We start from the raw sequence: 25,576 nt of genomic DNA, 5'->3' as shown, positions 1-25,576 counted from the left end.
AATCGCTACATTCTGTAGAAGGTCAGACATCCCGGCGCCAGTGGAGTCTAAGACAAAGGACACAAGTAAGGTGGAAGAATCACTGTTCCTTCCAGTGATCAAGGAACAGCCCCGTTATTGGGGAAATTCAAATCAATCGATTGGGAAGAGACCCAATCGATTGGAGGTTTAGAGAGGGTCCGCCCAGAAGGAAGCAAAGCCCCTGGGACCTATAAAAGTCAGGTCCCAGGACTGATTCTTTCTTCTTGACCAGTCGGCCCTCCCAGCAGAACACCTTTGCAGTAGAAGAACCTTGAGAAGGAGAGGCCTGGTCAGCAGCCGGCATCAAGTAAGTGTCATACAACGCACGCTACGAGAGTAGATACTCCTGACCCCTTTAGTCCACACCAACTGGAAGTCTGCGGATCCAGGACAAAGCAAGAGGCCATTGTTCCCTGATCCGGCAGCTCCCTTATTCCAGATAAGTATGGGCCTGTCTTTTAGTTTTATATGCATAAGTAGGAGATAACTGTATTATAATAAACGTGTCTTGTTTGAACTTACTAACTGGTGTATTGATTTATTGGTCTGAACTTGAACTTGAATCTTATGGCGGTATCATAACGATACCTGGCGACTCTAGAGCTAAGGAATAAAACAGAGCCAAATTGAGTGTAAAGCACACTCACCCAGAACGAGCAACATTGGTTGACTCTTAATTGCCCTCAGAATTGGCCCAGTAAGATACTCAGTTCTCGAGAAATTCGGGATGGGCAATATATGCTGGCACATCCCATGAATCAATTTCTAAAAAAGTCTCAACTTCTCCAATATATGTTTGTAATCCCTGTTTTTTATGCCTCAGAAAACTCAGCATCCTGCATGTTTCATTCCCTGCACCGCTGTCTTAAATTAATTGCAATGATGATCTGTTCTTGCACCCCCTTGAGAATGGTATCCTTTAGTTTGCTTTGCCTCTCCTCAAAATGTGTCACGTGACACTTGTCTGCATTAAATTCCATCTGCATGTCTTTCTATTCACACTATGTTCTTTTGAAATCTATCACCAACCTCTTCACACTTCACAATATTTCCACATTTTGTGTCATCTGTAAATTTTGAAATTAGGCCCAATACACCCAAGTCTGAGTCATTAATTGGGTATACACCAAACCCTTGGAAACCTCACTGTAGACCATCCTCCAGTCCGAAGCCCCAATGAAATTGGCCTTCCCCCATCAAGTATTTTTACTCCAGACTGCTCCTTGTCCTTTTCAAAGTTAATCTAAAGTTTAAGATCCTATTTGATCCACATCCCTAAAAAAAGGGGCTCTTATACTTGGAGCAGGAATGTACTGGCCATGAAAATTCCCGTGAACACACTTCAGAAACTCTTCCACCCTTCCACTATTATTATTACCACAGTCTATTAAGGTAAATAGAGTCCTCCATTATCACTGTTAATAATGTTAGATGTGTGCTCATTGAGTACTGATTGCATGCCTTTAATCGACCAGGGATCGTGATCAAAGTGGATGAGTTAATCTCAGCATTAACAGGCAGGTAACACCATCAGGACATGACAACACATTAGAGTCCCAGGCTGTGGTGAGCAAGCGGGTAAATTGAGCTGAGTCCACAAAAAGATCAACATGATCTTATTGAATGGTGGAGCAGATTCGAGGGGCTAGATGGCCTACTTCTGCTCCTAGTTCTTATGTTCTTTGCCTTGGTTAATGCAGGAAAGCATGCCATATGCCTTCATATCCACTTTAACAACCTGGCGAGTTACCTTATTAGATCTGTGTGCATGCACTCCAAGGTCCCTCTGCTCCTCCACACGACTCAATGTCCTCCTATTTATTGTGTATTCTCCTACCTTGTTGTACCTCCCAAAATGTATTTCTCCAGATTAACATCTATTTTGTAGGTTTTTGGCCAACTGACAGCCATCTAAATTTTCCCAGTCTAAAGATGTGTTATATACCACGTGCAAACAAATGTCTTTATCATGCTCCTACATGTTAGTCCAAATCATTTTAAAAAATAAATTTTGAGCAGCCAACTAAGGGGCAATTTAGTGTGGCCAATCCGTCTACTTTGCACATCTTTCTGGGTTGTGGGGGTAAGACCCTACAGATATGGGGAGAATGTGCAAACTTCACACGGACAGTGACCTAGTGCTGGGATCGAACCCGGGTCCTCGGTGCCGTGAGGCAGCAGTGCTAACCATTGTGCTGCCTCCATTTTAGTCCAAATCATTAATGTAAACTATCAAAGGCATGAAATGGAGTACTGAACCGCCGCGGAAACTCACTGGTAGCAACCTTCCAGTCGCAAAAACAACTGTCAACCATTTCTTCCTGCCACTAGGCAAATTTTGCTTCCATTTTGCCATTCTCCCTTAGATTTCAAGGGCTTTCGCTTTTTTGAGCTGATTCACGATGGGGCCTCTTTAAAAGCCTTGCCGAAAGCCATGTAGGCCACATCCACTACACTGCCCTCATCAAACCTACTTGTTACTGCCTCAAAAAATGGAATTAAGTTATTAGGAAAATCCATTCTGATTTTCCTCAATTAATTTTAGCTCTTCTAAACAGAGGTTTAACTTGTCCCACAGAATTGATTCCAATAATTTCCCCACAATTGGTTTATTACTTGGATTATCCTTTCCTAAATTTTTTAAACAACAGCATAATGTTGCGAGGCATTGAATCCTTTGGCGCAACCAATGTAGTCAGGAAGAATTGAAATATGTTGGTCAAAACGATCAAAATGTCTACTTTTGAACCTTTAATAACCTGATGTCATTTCATCTGGGCCTGGCAATTTATCCACTTGCAAAGGCAGCACACCCTTCAATACTTCCTCTCTTATAGCATTCATCTTATCCAACTTTTCACATTCTTTTTCCTTAATTATGACATCAACATTTACCCCCTCTCTGTGAAAACAGCCACAAAGTGTTCATTAATAGCCTTACTCGCATCCTGTGCCTCCACACAAAGGTTACCTTTTAGTCCCTATAGGCACTACTCTTTCTGTGGTTACCCTGTTGTTCCTCAAGCACTCATAAAACATCAACAGATTTTCTTTGATTTCACTTGCCATTATTTTTTTCATACCCTTTCTTTGTTTTCCTAATTTCATTACATAGTTTGTGTTCATCTAGGCTTTCTGCAATATAAAAAAACTTTATTGATTTTCAAGCGGAGAAGAGAGTAGGAAAACAGAGTAATACGGAATCATACATTCAGCTCCCTCCCTCTCAAATATACAACACCAAATTATACAAAACTAAAAGTGAACTTTAAAAAAAAATATTTTTATTCTCCTCCTTTTTCACATTTTTTCCCGAATTTACACCCACCAACAAACAATAATCAACAACAAATATGTCAAACCCCATAACAATAACGATCCCATCCTCCCACCTACCCCCAAACATCAGCCCGCATGTTTACAAAAACAAATGACAAATCAGGGATTACCAATAGCCATCCTTAACAAACACAGCCCCCCTCCCCCCAAACCACCCACCTATCCCCCCCCAACCTAATGTTCGATGTTATCCAGTTCTTGAAAGTGCATAATAAATAGTGCCCATAACATGTAGAAGCCCTCCGAGCTTCCCCTCAGTTCGAACTTAACCTTCTCACGGGTCAAATATTCCAACAGGTCCCCCCACCACGCCAGGGCAGTGTAGAGAGGCTGCTCTCCATCCCAGCAGGATCCGGCTTCGGGCAATCAACGAGGCGAAGGCTATAATATCTGCCTCCACACCCGTTTCCAACCCTGGTTGGTCCGACACTCCGACCAGCCGGGGACCCGAGTCTACACGCACCACCTTGGAAATTACCCTAAACACCTCCTTCCGGTACTCCCCTAGCTTTGGACAGGACCAAAACATATGAACGTGATTACCCCCCCCCCCCCCCCCCCCCCCCCCCCCCGGCAACGCTCACACACATCTTCTACTCCTTCAAAGAATCAGCCCATCCTCGCCCTCGTGAGGTGTGCTCTATTCACCACCTTCAGCTGTATCAGCCCCAACCTTGCACATGAGGTGGAGGCATTCACTCTCCGGAGCACCTCGTACCAGACCCCCCTCCTCTATAACCTCTCCCAGCTCTTCCCCCCACTTTGCTTTAATTCCCTCCAGTGGTGCTTTATCCTTTTCCAACATAGCTCCGTAAACTGCTGACACTGCCCCCTTCTCCATTCCCCTTGCCGTCAGCACTCCTCTAGCAAGGTGGAAGCTGGTACCTCCGCATAGCTCTGTATCTCCTTCCTGGCAAAGTCCCGAACCTGCATATATCTAAACACTTCTCCCTGCTCTAGCCCATACTTCGCTTCCAGCTCCCTCAATGCTGCAAATCGACCCCGAAGAAACAAATCCTTTAGCGTCTTAATCCCCTTCTCTTCCCATTTCCGAAAGCTTCCATCCCACCTCCCTGGCTCAAATCTGTGGTTCTCCTGAAACGGCATTTCCCTTGACCCTGCCCCCAACCCGAAGTGTTGGCGAAACTGCCTCCAGATTTTCAATGAAGCTATTATTCTAAAACAGTGAACTTAACAGTCGACAGCAATCAATTCCATGAAGAGACAAACAGTTGCCATCTGCAAAACAAAATCTGTTGAATCCTTCATGAGCTCAAAGCTTTGGTTTGCTCCTCTTGCCCCATGTGGGAGAGCGGGAACATTTCCAGTGCCTGGGACCAACATGTGTGCAGGAAGTGTATCCAGCTACAGCTCCTGGAAGCCTGGGTTTCGGAGTTGGAAAGGCATCTGGGAACATTTGAGCATCAGTGAAGCAGAGAGTGTTTTTGATAGCTTGTATAGAGAGGTGGTCACACCGCAGGCTTAGACTCCGCAGGCAGGAAGGAATGGGTGACCACCAGGCAGTGCAAGAGAGTATGCAGGAAGTGCAGGAATCTCCTATGGCCATTCTCCTGCAAAACAGAAATACCACTTTGGATACTGTTGAGGGGAATGCAGCAACAGCCAAATTTGTTGCACCACAGTTGGTTCTACCTCAGTGGAGAGGAATAAAAAATATGGGAATGCAACATTGATGAACCATCAATTGAACGCGAAACGAGTTGCTGTACAAAAGTTAGGCTTTAATAAGCTAGAAGTTAGCCCTACGGTCAACTACAGTAAATGGACGACCGCTGGGCGTTCTGACTATTTATACCTCGGTATGGAGGCGTTGTTAACTCAGCCTCTCGACCAATCGGAGAGCCGTCACATGACTGGTCTCAACCAATTGGTCGAGAGGCACATGACCGACCAGGGCCAATGGTAAGCCTGTGTTCGGCACCAATGGCAGACAGCTATGCAAATCATACCACCACATTCACCCCTTGCGGAGAAAGAAACCGGGGGGGTATCAACGAGAGCCGGGGCGGGGGCGAGAGGGGGGGGGGGGGGAGGAAAGAGAACTGGTGGTATGAGTAGCAGCCAGAGAAGGGAGAGAGAGAAAAAAATTCTCTTCCTTTTATTACATTTTTTTTTTTGGCTTCCCACTGGCCCAGACAATTAACAATAGTACACAAAGTCCCAACAAAGTCCATGGGGTTGATGTAATTTAAATCGATTCGATCAGTCTTTTCGTGGCCCGTGACGTTCTGGCAGACCGCCGCAATGGAGTAGGTGATGTCGGTTCAGCCGATGGTGGTGGCTCCGCTGACGTCCTGGAGTCCGGGAGCGATGGTCCTTGAACAGTCTCATCACCCGAGCTGGCTGTGGAGACGCCATGGATGGGGAAGGGGTGGCCTGGGTGGGGCGCTGGGGGAAAAAAAACAGTGAGGGGTCTGTGGTGAAGGGGGGGAAGGCCGCACGCTGGCGGGTGCCAGGTCCCAGAGGGAGACCGTGTCCTGCCGACCGTCGGGGTACCCCACGTACGCATACTGCGGGTTAGCGTGGAATAACTGGACTTGTTCCACCAACGGGTCGGACTTGTGCACCCGCACATGCTTCCGGAGCAAGATGGGTCCGGGGGCGGCCAGCCACGTCGGGAGAGGGGATCCGGAGGACGACTTCCTGGGGAAAACAAGAAGACGTTCATGAGCTGTCTGATTTGTTGCGGTACAGAGGAGTGAGCGGATAGAATATAGGGCATCGGGGATAACCTCTTGCCATCGGGAAATAGGGAGATCTCTGGACTGGAGGGCCAGTAGTATGGTCTTCCAGATGGTACCATTCTCCCGCTCGACCTGTCCGTTAACCCGGGGGTTATAGCTGGTCGTCCTGCGAGAGGCAATGCCCCTGTTGAGCAGGAATTGACGCAGCTCGTCGCTCATAAATGAGGACACCCGATCGCTGTGTATGTACGCGGGGTAGCCGAACAGGGAGAAGATGGAGAGGAGGGCCTTAATGATGGTCGATGTGGTCATGTCGGGGCAGGGAGTGGCGAAGGGGAAGCGGGAGTATTCGTCGATTACCGCCAGGAAGTAAATGTTGCGGTTGTTAGAGGGAAGGGGCCCCTTGAAGTCAATGCTGAGACGTTCGAAGGGGCGGGATGCTTTAATCAGGTGTGCGTGCTCGGGGCGGTAGAAGTGCGGTTTGCACTCTGCGCAGATGTGGCAGTCACGGGTTACTGTCCTGACTTCCGCGATGGAGAAAGGCAGGTTGCGGGCCTTAATGAAATGGTAGAGACGGGTCACCCCTGGATGGCAGAGGTCCGCGTGGAGGGAGCGGAGGCGGTCTATCTGCGCGCTGGCGCAGGTAGCGCGGGACAGGGCATCAGGAGGCTCATTGAGCTTCCCAGGACGATACAAGATCTCATAGTTGTACGTGGACAATTCGATCCGCCACTGTAAGATCTTGTCATTCTTAATCTTGCCTCTTTGTGCATTATCAAACATGAAGGCTACTGACCGTTGGTCTGTGAGGAGGGTAAACCTCCTGCCGGCCAAATAGTGCCTCCAATGTCGCACCGCTTCGACTATGGCCTGGGCTTCCTTTTCCACAGAGGGGTGGCGGAGTTCGGAGGCCTGGAGGGTTCTGGAGAAGAAGGCCACGGGTCTGCCCGCTTGGTTCAGGGTGGCCGCCAGAGCTACTTCTGATGCATCGCTCTCGACCTGGAAGGGGAGGGACTTGTCGATGGCGCGCATCGTGGCCTTTGCAATTTCCACCTTGATGCGGCTAAAGGCCTGGCAGGCCTCTGTCGACGGTGGGAAGGTCGTGGTTTGAATGAGGGGACGGGCCTTGTCAGCGTAATTGGGAACCCATTGGGTGTAGTAAGTGAAGAAACCCAGGCAGCGTTTAAGGGATTTGAGGGTATTGGGGAGAGGGAGTTCCATCAGGGGGTGCATGCGTTCGGGGTCGGGGCCTATCACTCCTTTACGCACTACGTAGCCGAGGATGGCTAGACGGTAGGTGCTAAACACGCACTTATCCTTATTGTATGTGAGGTTAAGGAGTTTTGCGGTTTGGAGGAATTTCTGGAGGTTGGTGTCATGGTCCTGCTGATCGTGGCCGCAGATGGTGACATTATCCAGATACGGGAAGGTAGCCCGTAATCCGTACTTGTCGATCATTCGGTCCATCTCTCGTTGGAAGACCGAGACACCATTTGTGACACCAAATGGAACCCTAAGGAAGTGGTAGAGGCGCCCATCTGCCTCAAACGCGGTCACTCGGGCGGAGGGGGAGCTGGTGGTAAGCGGACTTAAGGTCCACAGTGGAGAAGACTTTGTATTTTGCGATATCGTTTACCATGGCGGAAATACGGGGGAGAGGATAGGCGTCCAGTTGCGTAAACCAGTTGATGGTCTGGCTATAGTCGATGACCATCCGGTTTTTCTCCCGAGTCCGGACCACCAGCACTTGGGCTCGCCAGGGACTGTTGCTGCCCTCGATGACCCCTTCCTTCAGCAACCTTTGGACCTCGGACCTGATGAAGGACCAGTCCTGGGCGCTGAACTGTCTGTTCCGTGTCGCGATGGGTTTGCAATCGGGGGAGAGATTAGCAAACAAGGAGGGAGGGTCCACTTTGAGGGACGCGAGGCTGCAGACAGTGAGAGGGGTATAGGGCCACCGAATTTGAAGGTCAAGCTCTGCAGGTTACACTGGAAGTCCAGTCCTAGGAGTGCCGGTGCGCACAGGAGGACAAGGAGTTTATAATTTTAAAAAACCTTCCCTTGGACCGTGAGGTCCGCGATGCAGCGGTCCGCGATGCAGCAGCCGGTGGTGCGGACGGAGTGCGAACCTGAGGCTAACCCGATTTTGTGTTTTACAGGATGGACAGGGAGCGCACAGCGTCTTACCGTGGTAGGGTGAATGAAGCTTTCCATGCTCCCGGAGTCCAGCAGGCAGCCTGTCTCGTGGCCGTTGAGGTGGATCAGCTTTGTCGTTTTGGCGAGCGTGCGTGGACGTGACTGGTCGAGCTGAATGGCCGCGAGCCGTGGAGAAGATCCATAGTCGTCGTCGTCGGCCGAGTAGGTGCTGGAAGAACCTTACGTGCCAGTCCCGGAAGGCGGCGCCCAGGATCCGCACGTGGGGTCGGCGCCCCAAGATGGCGGCGGCCAGGACCCGCACATGGATTCGGCACCCCAAGATGGCGGCGCCCGCGGGGCCATCGTGGTTGAAGGGGGCGGAGTTAGCGGTGCCGGCGAGCCGACCGGAGCGGCTGGGAGCGGGGGCATAGAGGCGCGCAGACCAGGCGCAGGGGCCCGGGGGCGGCGAGGAGAGAGTTGCGCGGTGCGCTGGAGGGGCCCGGAAGGGCCCAGAGAGGGGGAGGTGCGCAGGCCGGGCGCAGGGGCCTGGGGGGGAAGAGTTCGGAGTGGCGTACTGGAGGGGCCAGCAAGGGTCCGGGGGGGGGTTCCCCGGTCGCTACGCGGTACAGCAGTGACCGATGTGGCCTGGCAGACGGAGGAGAAGTGGCCCTTCTTCCCGCAGCTCTTACAGAGGGCGGAGCGGGCTGGGCAGCGCGGGCGAGGGTGTTTCGTGAACCCAGAAAAATAGCAGCGGGGCCCCGTGGACTTGTTGGGGCATCCTGCGGTGCAGGCCTGAGGGAGGTCGGGAGCTGCGGATGACAGTGAGAAAGCGTGCCAGGAGGCCCAGAGTGGTGCAGCGCGGCTGGGGACATAGGCGCGCGCGTTTAAATCGCCGACCTCCAGGGAGGTGGAGAGAGTCCGTGCCTCAGTTAAGCTGAGGTCGTCTTTCTCCAGCATCCGCTGGTGGATAGCGGGGGACTGCATTCCAGCCACGCAAGCATCTCTGATCAGCAGTTCCATGTGCTCCGTGGCTGAAACTTGGAGGCAGGAGCAATTCCTCCCCAGGACAGCGAGGGCCTGGTAAAATTGGTCTAATGACTCACCGGGGAGCTGTTGTCTGGTGGCCAGCAGATGTTGGGCGAATACTCTCTTGACTGGTTTAAGAAACTATCCATTCAGCTTAAGCATGGCCGCATCGTAATCTTTCTCTTCCTTGATCATCGCGTAGGCTGCTGTGCCCACGCTGGGGTGGAGGATGTGAAGCTTCTGTGCCATGTTGGGGGAGCTGTTTGCAGACGGCAGGTATCCTTTGAGACATGCCAGCCAATGTTGAAAAATTTCTGAAGCGTTCGGAGTTTGCGGGCTGATGGGGAGACATTCGGGCTTGATCCGGAACTCCATCTTCAAAAATCTAGCTTATTAAATTGATGAACCATCAATCGAACGCGAGACGAGTTGCTGTACAAAAGTTAGGCTTTAATAAGCTAGAAGTTAGCCCTGCGGTCGACTACAGTAAATGGACGCCCGCCGGGCGTTCTGACTATTTATACCTCGGTATGGAGGCGTGGTTAACTCAGCCTCTTGACCAATCGGAGAGCCGTCACATGACTGGTCTCAACCAATCGGTCGAGAGGCACATGACCGACCAGAACCAATGGTAAGCCGGTGTTCTGCACCAATGGCAGGCAGCTATGCAAATCATACCACCACAAACAGTTATAGTGGATTCAATTGGAAAGGGAATAGATAGGTGTTTCTGTGACCACAAACGAGACTCCAGGATGGTATGTTGCCTCCCTGTTGCTGGGGTCAAGGATGTATCGGAGAAGTTGCAGGACATTCTGGAGGGGGATGGTGAACAGCCAGTGGCCGTGGTACACATCGGGACCAACGACATAGGGAAAAAAAGGATGAGGTCCAAAAGCAGAAAAGGAAGTTAGGAAGAAAGTAGAGAAGTCGGACTTCAAAGGTAGTGATCTCAGGATTACTACCAGTGCCATGTGCTAGTCAGAGTAGAAATAGCAGGATATATCGGATGAATACATAGCTGAAGAAATAGTGTGAGGAGGAGGGTTTCAGCTTCCTGGGGCACTGGGACCGGTACAAACTGGATGGGTTACACATGGGCAGGACTGGGACTGATGTCCTAGGAGGAGTATTTGCTAGAGTGGTTGGGAAGGGGTTAAACAAAAATGTCAGGGGGATGGGAACCTCTGCAAGGAGTCAGAGGAGCAGGAAACAAGGACAAAAACAAAAGACAGAAAGGGGAATAAGAAACATGACAGGCAGACCAAACGAGGACCAGATTCAAAGAGTGCCGCAGTGAAAAATATTGGGAGGGAGACAAGTAATGTTAAAAAGTCAAGCTTAAAGGCTTTGTGCCTTAACAGGCAGAGCCTTCGCAATAAAGCAGACGAACGAATTGCACAAATAGATGTAAACGGTATGATATAATCGGGATTACGGCGGCATGGCTGCAGGATGACATGGGGTGTTCAGTATTTAGGAGGTACAGACAATGAGGAAAAAGTGGTGGAGGGCCAATGATAGTTACAGAGGAAATTAATGGAATAGTGAAGGGTATTAGCTTTGACGATGTGAAATCTGAATGGGGCAAAAAACATTAGTGGCTGTCGTATATAAACCCCAAACTTCAGAGGTGATGTTGGGAATGGCATTAAACAGGAAATTAGAGACGAGACACATGCAATACAGGAACATCTGTAATTCTGGGTGATTTTAATCTGCATATAGATTGGGCAAATCAAAGTAGCCACAATACCATAGAGGAGGAATTCATAAACTGTATACAGGATGGTTTTCTGGGCCAATACGCTGAGGAACCAACTTGAGAGCAGGCCATCCTAGACAGAATGCTGTGTAATGAGAATGGAATCACTGACAATCTAGTTGTACAAGACGCTTCGGGGATGAGCGATTATAATATTTTAGAATTTTGCATCAAGGTGGAGAGTGAAGTAATTGATTCTGATACTAAGGTCCTGAATCTTAATAAAGGAAAGTACAATGGTATGAGGTGCAAGTTGGCTATGATTGTTTGGCAAATGTTACTTAAATTGATGACAGTGGATAGGCAATGGCAAACATCCAAGGAGCGCATGGGGGAACTGCAACAATTGTTTATTTCTCCCTGGCAGAAAAGTAAAATGGGACAGATGGCCAGAGAAATTAGAGATGATGTTCAATCCAAGGAAGATGCATACAAATTGGCCAAGAAAAACAACAGGTCTGAGGATTGGGAGCAATTTCAAATTCAACAAGGAAGGACTAAAGGATTGATTAGAGTATGAGGGTAAGCTTCAGGGAACATAAAATCTGACTGTACAAGGTTGCACAGGTACATGACGAGAAAAAGATTGGTGAAGACAAATGTAAGTCTGTAATGTAGAAACAGGGGAATGTATAATGGGGACAAATAAATTGCTGAGCAACTAAACACATACTTTGGTTCTGTATTCACAAATGAGGACACAAATCAGATACCAGAAATATTGGGGACTGCAGGGTTCAGTGAGAGGGAGGAACTGAAGGTGATCAATATTAGTAGAGAAATGGTGTTGGGATTGAAGGCTGATGAATCCCCAGGACCTGACAATCTATATCCAAGTGTATTTAAGGAAGTGGCTCTCGAAATAGTGTTCATCTTCCAGGATTCTATAGACTCTGGAACACTTCTTGCAGATTGTAACTCCATTTTTTAAACAGGGAGGTAGAGAGAAATCAGGAAATTATAGATCAGTAAGCCCGAAGTTAGTAGTGGGAAACATTCTAGAATCCATTTTCAAAGATTTTATAGCAGAGGACTTGGAAAATCGAGGATGTAACAAATAGAGTTGACAAGGGGAGCCAGTTGATGTGGTATATTTGGACTTTCAGAAGGCTTTTGAGAAAGTCCAGCAGAAGAGATTAGTGTGTAAAATTAAAGCGCATGGGATTAGGGGTAGTATATTGAGATGAATAGAAAACTGGTTGGTAGACAAAAAACGAAACATAGGTCTCAACGGTCTTTTTCAAGTTGGCAGGAAGTAATTAGGGGGGTACTGTAGGGATCGGTGCTAGGGCCCCAGCTATTCACAATATATATTAATGATTTTGATGGGGGAACAAAATGTAATATCTCCAAATTTGCAGATGACACCAAGTTGGAGGAGGATACAGACATCCTTCAGTGTGATTTTGATAAGTTGAGTGAGTGTGCAAATGAATGGCAGGTGCATTTAAATTCGGATAAATGTGTGGTTATCCACTTCGGTAGCAAAATCGAGGGGATTTCTTCCAAACTATCCTGTTAAGTGGTGTTCTTTGTGTTGCTTATTTAGGATGGGTTGTGTAGCGCTCCACACAGACCACAGTAAAATGGTATAACTTTAATATAACCTTCTCAAACTAACTGCTCTGATGACCTCGCTCTAGCTGTCTCCTGCATACTCCTCCCCGAAGGTCTAGCATCACTGCTTTATAATGTACTCTCTGCAGCTCCCTCCAGTGGCTATTCATGGTACTACATTAACCCTTGTAATGCTGATAGTCACATCCCCCTTCGTTTGTGAAAGAAAACATTATTGCAGTGGTTGTGATATTTTATTTTATAACTAACCTAACAGCATTGCTATCTAAATGACTAGTAACTATCACTGTCTTGTTATCACACAATACAGTATCTGTTTGCATTATTACAGTTACATCACTTAGATGAGAATGGTTAAATTACAATCACAAGTTCAGTCTCTCTGGAGGTCGTCTTCCTCTGGTAGAACATCTCAGTGGAATATTCAAGGCTTTCGATTGCTCTAGTCCATCCTCTTGTGTTACTGCTAAACTTTGATCTGGTAAGGCAATGTCCTCAAATATGTCATCTCATAGAACAACATTTTCCGACCGAGCTTGAGCCTTGTGCTTGACATGAAATAACACTTGTCTGTTCCGTCTGAACAAAGCTCCTCATTCTGTTCGCACTATTTAGGATATGGGTGGTACCTGTTTGAGAACTGTGGCAAGATTTGACCAACCTTCTGGATCTTGAATCCTCACAAAGTTCCCTTCATGAAACTCAGCTAAAGTCCTGTTCTATACCTTTTGCTGTTTCTTCTTTGCCTCAGTGGTTCTTTCACTTATCTCCTTGTTATCAGTTTCTAGACTGATGATCTGTAGTCTTCTCCCCATCAGCATTTATGCAGGTGAGAGACGCGTCGATAACTGTGTTGCTTGGTGTGTCAACAGCGCTAATGACACGTGTTGACCATCTTCACTTACCTTCAGGAACAGTCTCTTAACTATCCCAACTCCTCGCTCAGCTTTCCCGTTGGACTATGGATAATATGAACTGGACGTCACATGGTTAAAATTGTATTGCTCTGCAAACTGTGCCCACTCCCAACTCGAGAAACACAGACCATTGTCAGAGATGACGCTATGTGGCATACCATGCGTGCAAAAATCAATTTTCCTGCCTTTATTACGGATCTGGCAGTCAAATCTTTTAACCCAATTACCTCTGGAAAAAGAGAGAAATAGTCTATGACTAGCAAGTAGTCGTGAGATATTGTTTTACCTTCTGGTGCGTCAAGTCCTTTCCAGTTTCAGCTTTTAAGGTCTGTAGTTTGCGATCAGATACTGGTAGTATCTCAGAAATTAAACAAGCTTGCAATTCCACTATTCGGACAAGCTCAGGTTCTGATCTTTCAGCATCAGTATCTGCCACAACTAGCGCCTTGCCAGGAATACACACCAGGTCAAAATCATATCATATCTCCTGAGTTTCATCATCATGCAACATCTCGTTCAGGTCCTTTTTGATGATGTTCACCAACAGTCTGTGGTCCGTCTCTACAGTAAAATGCCATAATATATAGTTATGGAACTTCGTAATGCCAATGACGAGGCCAAAGCACTCTTTCTCAATCTGCACGTATCTCTGCTCCGTGGGAGTCATGGACCATATGCAATTGGTTGCCACCTCTCAAGCAAAGGCCGTCCTTTTGTAGGAGAGCTGCGCCAATGCCCTGCTTGATGGCATCAATGGAGATTTTTATCTCTCTTTTGGGATCATAGAATGCCAATAGTGGAGCAGTGGTCATAACTTCCTTCATGTCGTGCCATTTTGACTCATGCACAGACGTCCACTCGAATGTAACTTTCTTCTTGATGAGGTTCCTAATGGCCTGCGCCTGGCTTGCAAGATTAGGGATGAACTTTGCTATGAAGTTAACTACTCCAAACATGTGCATGATCACCTTCTTATCTTACGGTTTCTGCATATTCTCAATGGCCTTTACATTGTCCGTGTCCAGCCACCTTCTCACCTTCTCTTGAGATAATGTCACCCAAGAATTTCAATTGGTGCATTCCGAACTGGCATTTGTCCCAATTAAGTAGGAATCCATAGTGTTGATGGTAAATGTAGCGTTGAACCCTGTCAAACACCTGTCTCTGCCTGTGAATGTGGTGTTCTGGGGTGCTGGACCAGATGATGACATTATCTACGTAGACTCTCACACCTGGAATCCCCTCAATGACAGTCTCCATGGCTCGGTGGAATATTTTGGAGGCTGAACGTAGAACATAGAACAGTACAGCACAGAACAGGCCCTTCGGCCCTCGATGTTGTGCCGAGCATTGTCCGAAACGAAGATCAAGCTATCCCACTCCCTGTCATTCTGGTGTGCTCCATGTGCCTATCCAATAACCGCTTGAAAGTTCCTAAAGTGTCCGACTCCACTATCACAGCAGGCAGTCCATTCCACACCCTAACCACTCTCTCAGTAAAGAACCTACCTTGGACATCCCTCCTATATCTCCCACCCTGAACCTTATAGTTATGCCCCCTTGTAACAGCTACATCCACCTGAAGAAATAGTCCTTGAACATCCACTCTATCTATCCCCCTCATCATCTTATACTAACCTCTAATAAGTCGCCTCTCATCCTCCTCCGCTCCAAAGAGAAAAGCCCTAACTCCCTCAACCATTCTTCATAAGACGTATCCTGCAAACTAGGCAGCATCCTGGTAAATCTCCTTTGCACCCTTTCCAATGCTTCCACATCCTTCCGATAATGAGGTGACCAGAACTGCACACAATACTCCAAACGTGGTCTCACCAAGGTCATGTGCAGTTGCAGCATAACCCCGCAGCTCTTAAACTCAAGCCCCCTGTTAATAAACGCTAACTCACTATAGGCCTTCTTCACGGTTCTATTCACTTGAGTGGCTACCTTCAGAGATCTGTGGACATGAACCCCAAGATCTCTCTGTTGCTCCACATTCCTCAGAACCCTGCCGTCAACCCTGTAATCCGCATTCAAATTTTTTCTACCAAAATGAATCACCTCGCACTTATCAGGGTTAACTCCATCTGCCATTTTGCGGCCCAGCTCTGCATTCTATCAATGTCTCTTTGCAGCCGACAACAGCCCTCCACCTCATCCACTACTCCACCAATCTTGGTGTCATCAGCAAATTTACTGACCCACCCTTCAGCCTCCTCCTCCAAGTCATTGATAAAAATCACAAATAGCAGAGGACCCAGCACTGATCCCTGTGGTACACCGCTGGTAACTGGTCTCCAATCTGAAAATGTTCCATTCACCACTACCCTCTGTCTTCTATGTGATAGCCAGTTACTTTTCCAATTGGTCAAATTTCCCTCTATCCCACACCTCCTTGCTTTTTTCATAAGCCGACCATGGGGAACCTTATCAAACGCCCTACTAAAATCCATGTATACAACATCAACTGTTCTACCTTCATCTGCACACTTAGTTACCTCCTCAAAGAATTCAATCAAATTTGTGAGGCAAGACGTACCTTTCACGAATCCGTGTTGACTATCCCGGATTAAGCTGCACCTTTCCAAATGGTCATAAATCCTATCTTTCAGGACCTTTTCCATTAATTTACCGACCACCAAAGTAAGACTAACCGGCCTATAATTCCAGGGTCATTCCTATTCCCTTTCTTGAACAGAGGAACAAAATTCGCCACTCTCCAGTCCTCTGGCACGATCCCCGTGGACAGTGAGGACCCAAAGCTCAAAGCCAAAGGCTCTGCAATCTTATCCCTTGCCTTCCAAATAATCCTTGAATATGTCCCATCTGGCCCAGGGGACTTGTCGACCCTCAGGTTTTTCAAAATTGCTAATACATCCTTCCTCAGAACATCTACCTCCTCCAGCCTACCCGCCTGTATCACACTCTCATCCTCAAAATCATGGCCCCTCTCCTTGGTGAACATTGAAGATAAGTATTCATTCAACGCCTCTCCTATTTCTTCTGACTCCATGTACAAGTTCCCATTACTGTCCTTGACTGGCCCTAACCTCACCCTGGTCATTCTTTTCTGACATAAGAGTAAAAAGCCTTGGGGTTGCCCTTGATCAGACCCTCCAAGGACTTCTCATGCCCCCTCCTAGCTCTTCTAAGCCCTTTTTTAAAAGCTCATTCCTTGCTACCTTGTAACCCTCAAGCGACCCAACTGAACCTTGTTCTCTCATCCTTACATACGCTTCCTTTTTCCTCTTGACAAGACATTCAACCACTTTTGTGAACCATGGTTCCCTCACACGGCCATTTTCGCCCTGCCTGACAGGGACATACCTATCAAGGACGTGCAATATTTGTTCCTTGAACAAGCTCCACTTTTCATTTGTGCTTTTCCCTGACAGTTTCTGTTCCCATCTTATGCTCCCTAATTCTTGCCTAATTGCATCATAATTACCCCTCCCCCAATTATAAACCTCGCCCTGCTGTATGGCCCTATCCCTCTCCATTGCAATAGTGAAAGACACCGAATTGTGGTCACTATCTCCAAAGTGCTCTCCCACAAACAAATCTAAAACTTGGCCCGGTTCATTAACCAGTATCAAACCCAACGTGGCCCCCCCCTCTTGTCGGCCTATCCACATATTGTGTCAGGAAACCCTATTGCACACACTGTACAAAAACTGCCCCATCCGAACTGTTCGACCTATAGAGGTTCCAATCAAGGAAGATTGTGTGCCGCAGGTTATCCACGAGGATCAAACGGGGTTTGTGAAGGGGAGGCAGCTGAACACTAATATACGGAGGCTCTTGAACGTTATTATGATGCCGGCGGTGGAAGGGGAGGCGGAGATAGTGGTGGCGCTAGATGCGGAGGCCTTTGATAGGGCCAAGTGGGGGTACTTGTGGGAGGTGCTGGATAGGTTCGGATTTGGGGAGGGGTTTGTCAGTTGGGTGAGCCTGTTGTATGAGGCCCCGATGGCAAGTGTGGCCACGAATAAGAGGTCGGAGCATTTTCGACTATACCGAGGACTATACCAGCCCCCCCCTACTTTTTGTGCTGGCAATTGAACCCCTGGCTATGGTGCTGAGGGAGTCGGGGGATTGGAGGAGGCTGGTCCGGGGTGGGGAGGAGCACCGAGTGTCGCTCTATGCGGATGACCTAATGTTCTATGTGACGGACCTGGTGGGGGGAATGCCGGTGGTGATGGGGATTCTCAGGGTATAAGCTTAACTTTGGGAAAAGCGAGCTGTTTGTGGTACACCCGGGGGACTAGGAGGGGGGGATTGGCAGGCTTCCACTGAAAAGGGCGGAGAGGAGCTTCAGGTACTTGGGGGTTCAGGTGGCCAGAAGTTGAGGGGCCTTGCATAAGCTTAACCTCACAAGGTTGGTGGAGCAAATGGAGGAGGAGTTTAAGAGGTGGGACATGCTGCCGCTATCTCTGGCGGGTAGGGTGCAGTCAGTCAAAATGACGGTGCTCCCGAGGTTTCTGTTCCTGTTCCAGTGCCTCCGCATCGTTATCCCGAAGGCCTTTTTCAGGCGGGTTAACAGGAGCATTACGGGATTTGTGTGGGCGCACGGGACCCCGAGGGTGAGAAGGGTGTTTCTGGAGCGGGGCAGGGATAGGGGGGGCTGGCGCTGCCCAACCTCTGAGGGTATTATTGGGCTGCCAACGCAGCCACGGTGTGTAAGTGGGTAATGGACGGGGAGGGGGCAGCATGGAAGAGGATGGAGATGGCATCCTGTGTGGGCACGAGCCTGGAAGCGCTGGTAACGGCGCCGCTGCCGCTCCCTCCAATGAGGTGTACCACGAGCCCGGTGGTGGCAGCTACCCTCTAAATTTGGGGGCAATGGACACTGCACGGGGGGAGTTGGGGGCCTCGATAGGGGCCCCGATACGGGGCAACCACCGGTTTATCCCAGGGAGAATTGATGGCGGGTTCCTGAGTTGGCACAGGGCAGGTATCAGGAGGTTGAGGGACCTGTTTGTCGACGGGAAGTTTGCGAGCCTGGGAGCGCCTTTAGGTACGTGGAGGTAAGGGCGTTTGTCAGGCGGTAGGTGGTGGAGTTTCCTCTGTTGCCGCCGCGTGGGATCCAGGACAGGGTGCTCTCGGGGGTGTGGGTTGGTGAGGGAGGATTTCGGCAGCGTACCAGGTGATGCAGGAGATGGATGAGGCTTCGGTCGAGGAGCTGAAGGGTAAATGGGAGGAGGAGCTGGGTGAGATAGAGGGGACGGACGCCCTGGGGAGGGTGAACTCCTCCTCTTCTTGTGTAAGGCTTGGCCTCATACAGTTTAAGGTGCTGCATAGGGCTCACATGACTGGGACAAGGATGAGTCGGTTCTTCGGGAGTGAGGACAGGTGTATCAGGTGCTCAGGGAGCCCAGCAAATCATGCCCATATGTTCTGGGCATGCCCAGCACTGGGGGAATTTTGGAAGGGCGTAGCAAGGACGGTGTCAAGGGTGGTAGGATCCAGGGTCAATCCGGGCTGGGGGCTTGCAATTTTTGGGGTTGCAGTGGAGCTGGGAGTGCAGGACGCGAAAGAGGCCGGTGTTCTGGCCTTTGCGTCCCTAGTAGCCCCGCAGAGGATTCTCCTTCAGTGGAAGGATGCGAGGCCCCCAAGCGTGGAGGCCTGGGTCAACGATATGGCAGGGTTTCTTAAATTAGAGAAGGTGAAATTTGCCCAAAGGGGATCAGTGCAGGGGTTTTTCAGGTGACAGCCATTTCTGGATATCCGAAGGGACGGGCATAGTTGTTCTATGCTAATGGCGGGCGTTGATTTATTTATTTCTCTATGTATACACGGCGGGGGTTTGTCGAAGGGGCGGGGCGTGTTTTGTGCGAATGGCGGGTGTTAATTTACCTCTTCCTTTGTGTATGCGTGGGGGGGGGGGGGGGGGGGGGGCAAGGTACTGTTTTTTCTTTTTTCTGTTCTTTGTAAAAATTCTTTTACTTTTTGTTGTGGATATTTTATGTAAATTTTGAATAAAAGTATTTTTAAAAAAAATGTATATTCATTACAAGCTTGCCAACTCTCACAGCTACCTGAACTACACTTTCTCACACATCAACACCTCAATTTTAGTGAGGCATCCCACCACACCAGCACTAATTTTTTTTTTCCTCAACCAAGGGTTCCCCTTCATCTTTGACAGTGTTTGCCACATTTTCTGTATTTGTGCACTCACTCCCTCCCCATTTCTCCAGGATAGGATTTTCCCCTTGTGTCCATCTACTACTGTACCATCCCGCACATTCAATGGAGCATTTTCTGTCATCTCCAGTGTGATTGCACCACCAGAAACATCTCTCAGCATTACCAAAGGGCAACTCCCTCCATCATATCCCAGCTCATTCCATAATTACCCCCGATACTCAATTCTGAACACGGCACTTTTCTGTCTCCCTTTCTGAAGATGTTGCAGCCTACAATAGCTAACCCATATCCAGACCGGTTTCCTGGTGTGCCTAAAAATCCTCATGTTGGCATTGATTCTTTCGCCAATTCGCTCAACTTGTTCTCGACCCTTCCATTGGTTTCCCCCAACCCACCACGTACAGACCCCCTCATGACTTTGAATACCTCCATCATAAAAAATAACAAAGATATCTCGGCAACTGAGGCAAACACTGTAACCTAAGCTTACGTGAAGAACGGATCCTCTTCCATTGCACGGAACATGGTGCAGGGTTGGGTTTAGCTTGAGGGCTGCTGCTTGTTCCTGCCGCTCGGTTTGGTGTTTCTCAACGGCCTTGGTCTCGGGCACCCGCAGTTTCAGATTCCGCACCTTGCCCGACCCCTTTCAGGTCGTATATAATCAGCCTCCCCCTCCCCTCTCCCCAGCCCCGGGAACACCCCCCTGCCTCTTTCCACCAACTCTCGGAATAAACGTCTGGATCAGTTTTGTTTTGATGCGCAACGCCGAGGTCGCTATGGCAACGCACACCCTTCGGGCGGGCGAGCTCAAGGTCAACTGCGGACTTGATTCGTGGAAAGCTGGCCAATCCGCTCGGGCTCCCCCATAAACGGTTACCGCGGCAACCTCCAATCACAGGCTCCGTTGGTGCACGTCACAAATAGAGGGAAGGACGTCACAACAAAGTGACATGACGTTTCCGCCGGCAAAGCCCACCAGCGGGCGCTGGGGCCATACCGTGGGTCACGTGAAGAGGGGCGGCCCATCAATATATCCGAGCTGCATCACAGTCAAATGCTCTGGCCCCATACAAACAGCAGAAAAATAATATCACTAAGGGTACACCAAAATCTGATAAGATTTTAAAATTAATAAAACATTTCAGAAAATGTGGAATGGAAGATGTGAAATTAATGGCAGGATGGAAATTGGAAGCAAAGCTGGTAACATTTTCCAATTTAAATGAGTGGTTTACATAGGGGCTGGTTTAGATCACTGGGCTAAATCGCTGGCTTTTAAAGCAGACCAAGGCACGCCAGCAGCAGTTTGATTCCTGTACCAGCCTCCCCGGACAGGCGCCGGAATGTGGCGACTAGGGGCTTTTCACTTCATTGAAGCCTACTTGTGACAAGCGATTTTCATTTCATTTCATATAAGATTTAGAGGCAAAATTTAGTTACCCCAAAATATCCATGCTAACCTTGAACATGAGACAATATACACTATTTTACTGAGTCCTGGGTGTCCTTGCAAACCAGGCGCTAAAGGTAAGTGCAGGTAAAGCAGGCGGTAAAGAAGGCAAATAGTATGCTGGCCTTCATTGTAAGGATTTGTGTACAGAAGCAGTGATGGCTTGCAATTATACAGGGTCCTGGTGAGGCTACACCTAGAATATTGTGGGCAGTTTTGGTCTTATCTGAGGAAGGATGTTCTTGCTATAGAGGGAATGCAGCAAAGGTTTACCAGATGGATTCCTGGGATGGCTGGATGGATGTATGAGAGATTAAGTTGGTTAGGATTGTATTCGCTGGAGTTCAGAAGAATGAGGAGGATCTCATAGAAACTTATAACATTCTAACAGAACTGGACAGGGTAGATGCAAGAAGGATATTCCCGATAGTAGCGATGTCCAGAACCAGGTGGTCACAGTCTAAGGATATGGGGTGGACCACTTAGGACAGAGATAGAAAAGTTTCTTCACCCAGAGTGGTGAGCCTGTGGAATTCGTTACCATAGAAAGTAGCTGAGGCCAAAACATTGTATGTTTTCAAGAAGCAGTTGGATATAGCACTTGGGCGGAAAGGGATCAAAGGATATGCGGGGGAAGGCAGGATTAGGCTAGAGGTTGATGATCAGTCATGATCATAATGAATGGCGGATCAAGCTCGAATGGCCGCCTTCATCTCCTATTTTCTATGTTTCTAAACAGGAAAAAGCTTACAATTAAATTATCTTGTTTCAATTGTCCCTGTCTTCATTGTAATTCTGGTGTATGTGGCCAAGTTACTCTCGCCATAGCAAAGGTGGCAATATTTAAAAACTGATTAAGTCATGACAATGGAGAAACAAATTTGGGAATCAGCAATTTCATCGGCCGTCAGGGAACGCCATATAGGCCGTCAGGGAACGCCATATAGGCGTATTGAGGGTTAGCGTGAAGGAGGTGGACCCTCTCGACCAATGGATCCGACTTGTGCACCCACACGTGTTTTCGGGGCAGGATGGGTTCAGGAGCTGCCAGCCAGGTTGGGAGCGAGGTCCCGGAGGAGGACTTCCTAGGGAAGACAAGAGACATTCGTGAGGTGTTTTGTTTGTCGTGGTGCACAGCAGTGAGCGGATGGAGTGGAGAGCATCAGGAAGGGCTTCCTGCCAGCGGGAGACTGGGAGATTCCTGGACCGTAGGGCCAGTAGGACGGTCTTCCAGACCGTTCCGTTCTCCCTCTCTACCTGTCCGTTTCCCCGGGGGTTGTAACCGGTCGTCCTGCTTGAGGCAATGCCCTTGCTGAGCAGGAATTGATGCAGTTCATCACTCATAAAGGAGGACCCCCTATCGCTGTGTATGTAGGCTGGAAAACTGAACAGTGTAAAGATACTGTGGAGGGCTTTTATGACGGTGGCTGCGGTCATGTCGGGGCAGGGGATGGCGAATGGGAACCGGGAGTACTCGTCAATCACGTTCAGGAAATAAGTGATGCGGTCGGTGATGGGGCCCTTTGAAGTCTATACTGAGGCGTTCAAAGGGACGGGAAGCCTTTATCAGGTGCGCTTTCTCTGGCCTGTAGAAGAGCGGCTTGCACTCTGCGCAGATTTGGCAGTTCCTGGTGAAGGTCCTGACTTCCTTGATGAAGTTGGGCAGGTTGCGGGTCTTGATGAAATGGAAGAATTGAGTGACCCCCGGGTGGCAGAGGTCGTCGTGGAGGGTGCGGAGTCCGTCCACTTGTGCGTTGGGATAGGGCATCAGGAGGCTCGTTTAGCTTCCCGAGACGATACAAGATCTCATAGTTGTAGATGGAGAGCTCGATCCTTCACCGTAAGATCTTATCGTTCTTTATCTTGCCCCACTGCATTATCGAACATGAAAGCAACCGACCGTTGGTCAGTGAGGAGAGTGAATTTCTTGCTGGCCAGGTAATGCCTCCAGTGCCGCACAGCTTTTATTATGGCCTGGGCCTTCTTTTCAACAGAAGAATGGTGGATTTCTGAAGCGTGGAGGGTGCATGAGAAGAAGGCCATGGGTCTGCCCGCTTGGTTGAGGGTGGCCGCCAGAGCTACGTCAGACGCTTCACTCTCGACTTGGAAGGGAAGGGATTCATCGATTGCGTGCATCGTGGCCTTTGCGATGTCTGCTTTGATGCGGCTGAAGGCGGGCCTCTGCCGACAGGGGAAAAACCGTGGATTGAATTAGTGGGCGGGCCTTGTCCGCATAGTTGGGGACCCACTGGGCATAATATGAGAGAAATCCCAGGCAGCGTTTCAGGGCCTTGGAGCAGTGGGGGAGGGGAAACTCTATAAGGGGGCGCATGCGTTCGGGATCTGGGCCTATAACTCCATCATGCACTACGTAGCCGAGGATGGCTAGATGGTCGATGCTGAACACGCATTTGTCCTTGTAGGTGAGATTAAGGATTTTTGCGGTATGGAGGAATTTTCGGAGGTTCGTGTCGTGGTCCTGCTGGTCATGGCCGCAGATGGTGACGTTATCGAGGTACGGAAACGTGGCCCGCAAGCCGTACCGGTCAACCATTCGGTCCATCTCCCGTTGGAAGACCGAGACTCCATTTGTGACACCGAAGGGAACCCTTCGGAAGTGGTAGAGCCGCCCATCTGCTTCGAATGCAGTGTATTTGCGGTCGCTAGGGCGGATGGAGAGCTGGTGGTAGGCGGACTTGAGATCCACTGTGGAAAAGACCTTGTATTGTGCAATCTGATTGACCAAGTCAGATATGTGGGGGAGAGGGTACGTGCGGAGCTGCATATACCTGTCGATGGTCTGACTATAATCAATGACCATCCTGTGCTTCTCCCCGGTCTTTACAACCACTACTTGGGCTCTCCCGGGTCTGTTGCTAGCCTCAATAATACTTCCTTCAGTAACCACTGGACTTCCAACCTAATGAAGGTCCGGTCTTGGGCACTGTACCGTCTGCTCCTGGTGGCGACGGGTTTGCAATCCGGGGTGAGGTTCGTAAAAAGGGAAGGCGGATCGACCTCGAGGGGCGCGAGGCTGCAGACAGTGAGGGGGTTATAGGGCCGCTGAATTTAAAAGTTAAACTCTGGAGGTTACCCTAGGAGCATGGCAGCACAGAGGTGAGGGAGGACGTAGAGCCGGAATTTTTAAAATTCCCTTCCCTGGACCGCGAGGTTCGCTATGCAGAACCCTTTGATCTCCACAGAGTGAGACCCGGAGGCCAGGGAGATTCTTTGGTTAACTGGGTGGATGGTAAGAGAACAGCGCCTTACCGTGTTGGGGTGTATGAAGCTCTCTGTGCTCCTGGAGTCGATCAGGCAGGATGTTTCGCACCCGTTGATGAGCACGGTCATCGTCGCGGTCGAGAGCATTCGGGGTCGAGACTGGTCCAGGGTCACCGAGGCGAGTTGTGGTAAAAGATGGAGATTTTCCTCGGGCGGTGTGGTCATCTGAATCGGGGTCCTGAGACTCCAGACAAGATGGCGGCGCCCACTGGTCGCACATGGCTGGGGGTGTGCAAGATGGTGGCGCCTATCCATCACACGTGGTCCCTGGGGAATGAGATGGCGGGGCCCGGGGCCCGCACATGGCTCGGGATAAGGAAGATGGCGGCGCCCGCTGGCCGGACGTGGCTCGTGGAGAGAGTTGTGGCGGCGGTCCCGGTTCGCCCCTGGAGACCACGGCGACCGCCCGGGCCTGGCATACTGCCACAAAATGGCCCTTTTTGCCGCACCCTTTGCAAGTGGAGGAGCGGGCCGGGCAGCGCTGCCGGGGGTGCTTGGCGTGCCTGCAAAAATAACAGCGGGGCCCCCCCGGGGTTGCCTGGTAACCGCGCGGCACAACCTTGTGGGGGGATGGGGGATGCATCGGGGTCGGCCGCGGGGGGGGTTCCACGCTGCCCAAGGGGCTGCCTCGCGGTTGGGGACGTACACGTGGGCGTTTCGGGAAGCCACATCCAGGGAGCTAGCAAGGGCCCGTGCTTCCTTGAGGCCTAGTGTCTCTTTCTCCAACAACCGCTGGCAGATTTGGGAGGACAGCATACCTGCAACGAATGCGTCCCAGATTAAAAGTTGTGTGTGGTCGTGGCTGAAACTTGCGGGCAGTCACAGTTCCTACCTAATACCAGGAGCGCACGGTAGAATTCATCCAGTGATTCCCTGGGGGTTTGTCGCCTCGTCGCTAGCAGATGTCAGGCGTAGACCTGGTTTACTGGGCGAACATAGTGTCCTTTCAACAGGGCCACCGCGGCCTCGAAATTTTCCGCATCCTCAATGAGGGTGTAGATCTCTGGGCTCACCCTCGAGTGGAGAACTTGCATCGTCTAGTCCTCCGTGGGTGTAGTTGAGGCCGTCCTGAGGTACCTGTTGAAGCACGCCAGCCAGTGTTTGAAGGTTGCTGCTGAGGTTGCCGCGTGGGGGCTGAGTTGCAGACACTCCGGCTTGATTCGGAGCTCCATTCTTTAAAATCTAGTCCAATAAATTGATGCTCGAT

The 25,576-nt window shown here is 49.6% G+C and overlaps 1 protein-coding gene across 1 annotated transcript in view; it reads right to left on the bottom strand.

The window, feature by feature from the left end:
* mlf1 (myeloid leukemia factor 1) overlaps nucleotides 1-20,466 on the bottom strand; it is a 97,428-nt gene extending 76,962 nt beyond the window's left edge. The window contains exon 1 of the mRNA XM_038816554.1: nucleotides 20,128-20,466. Within this exon, the coding sequence (XP_038672482.1) occupies nucleotides 20,128-20,162 (35 nt within the window). The 5' untranslated portion in view covers nucleotides 20,163-20,466. The remainder of the gene's footprint in view (nucleotides 1-20,127) is intronic.
* Between the last annotated feature and the right edge of the window lie 5,110 nt (nucleotides 20,467-25,576).

Source organism: Scyliorhinus canicula, chromosome 13, assembly GCF_902713615.1.
Source record: "Scyliorhinus canicula chromosome 13, sScyCan1.1, whole genome shotgun sequence".
NCBI lineage: Eukaryota > Metazoa > Chordata > Chondrichthyes > Carcharhiniformes > Scyliorhinidae > Scyliorhinus > Scyliorhinus canicula.
The sequence above is the reverse complement of the archived record's forward strand: the minus strand, read 5'-3'. Positions and strand labels throughout refer to the sequence as shown.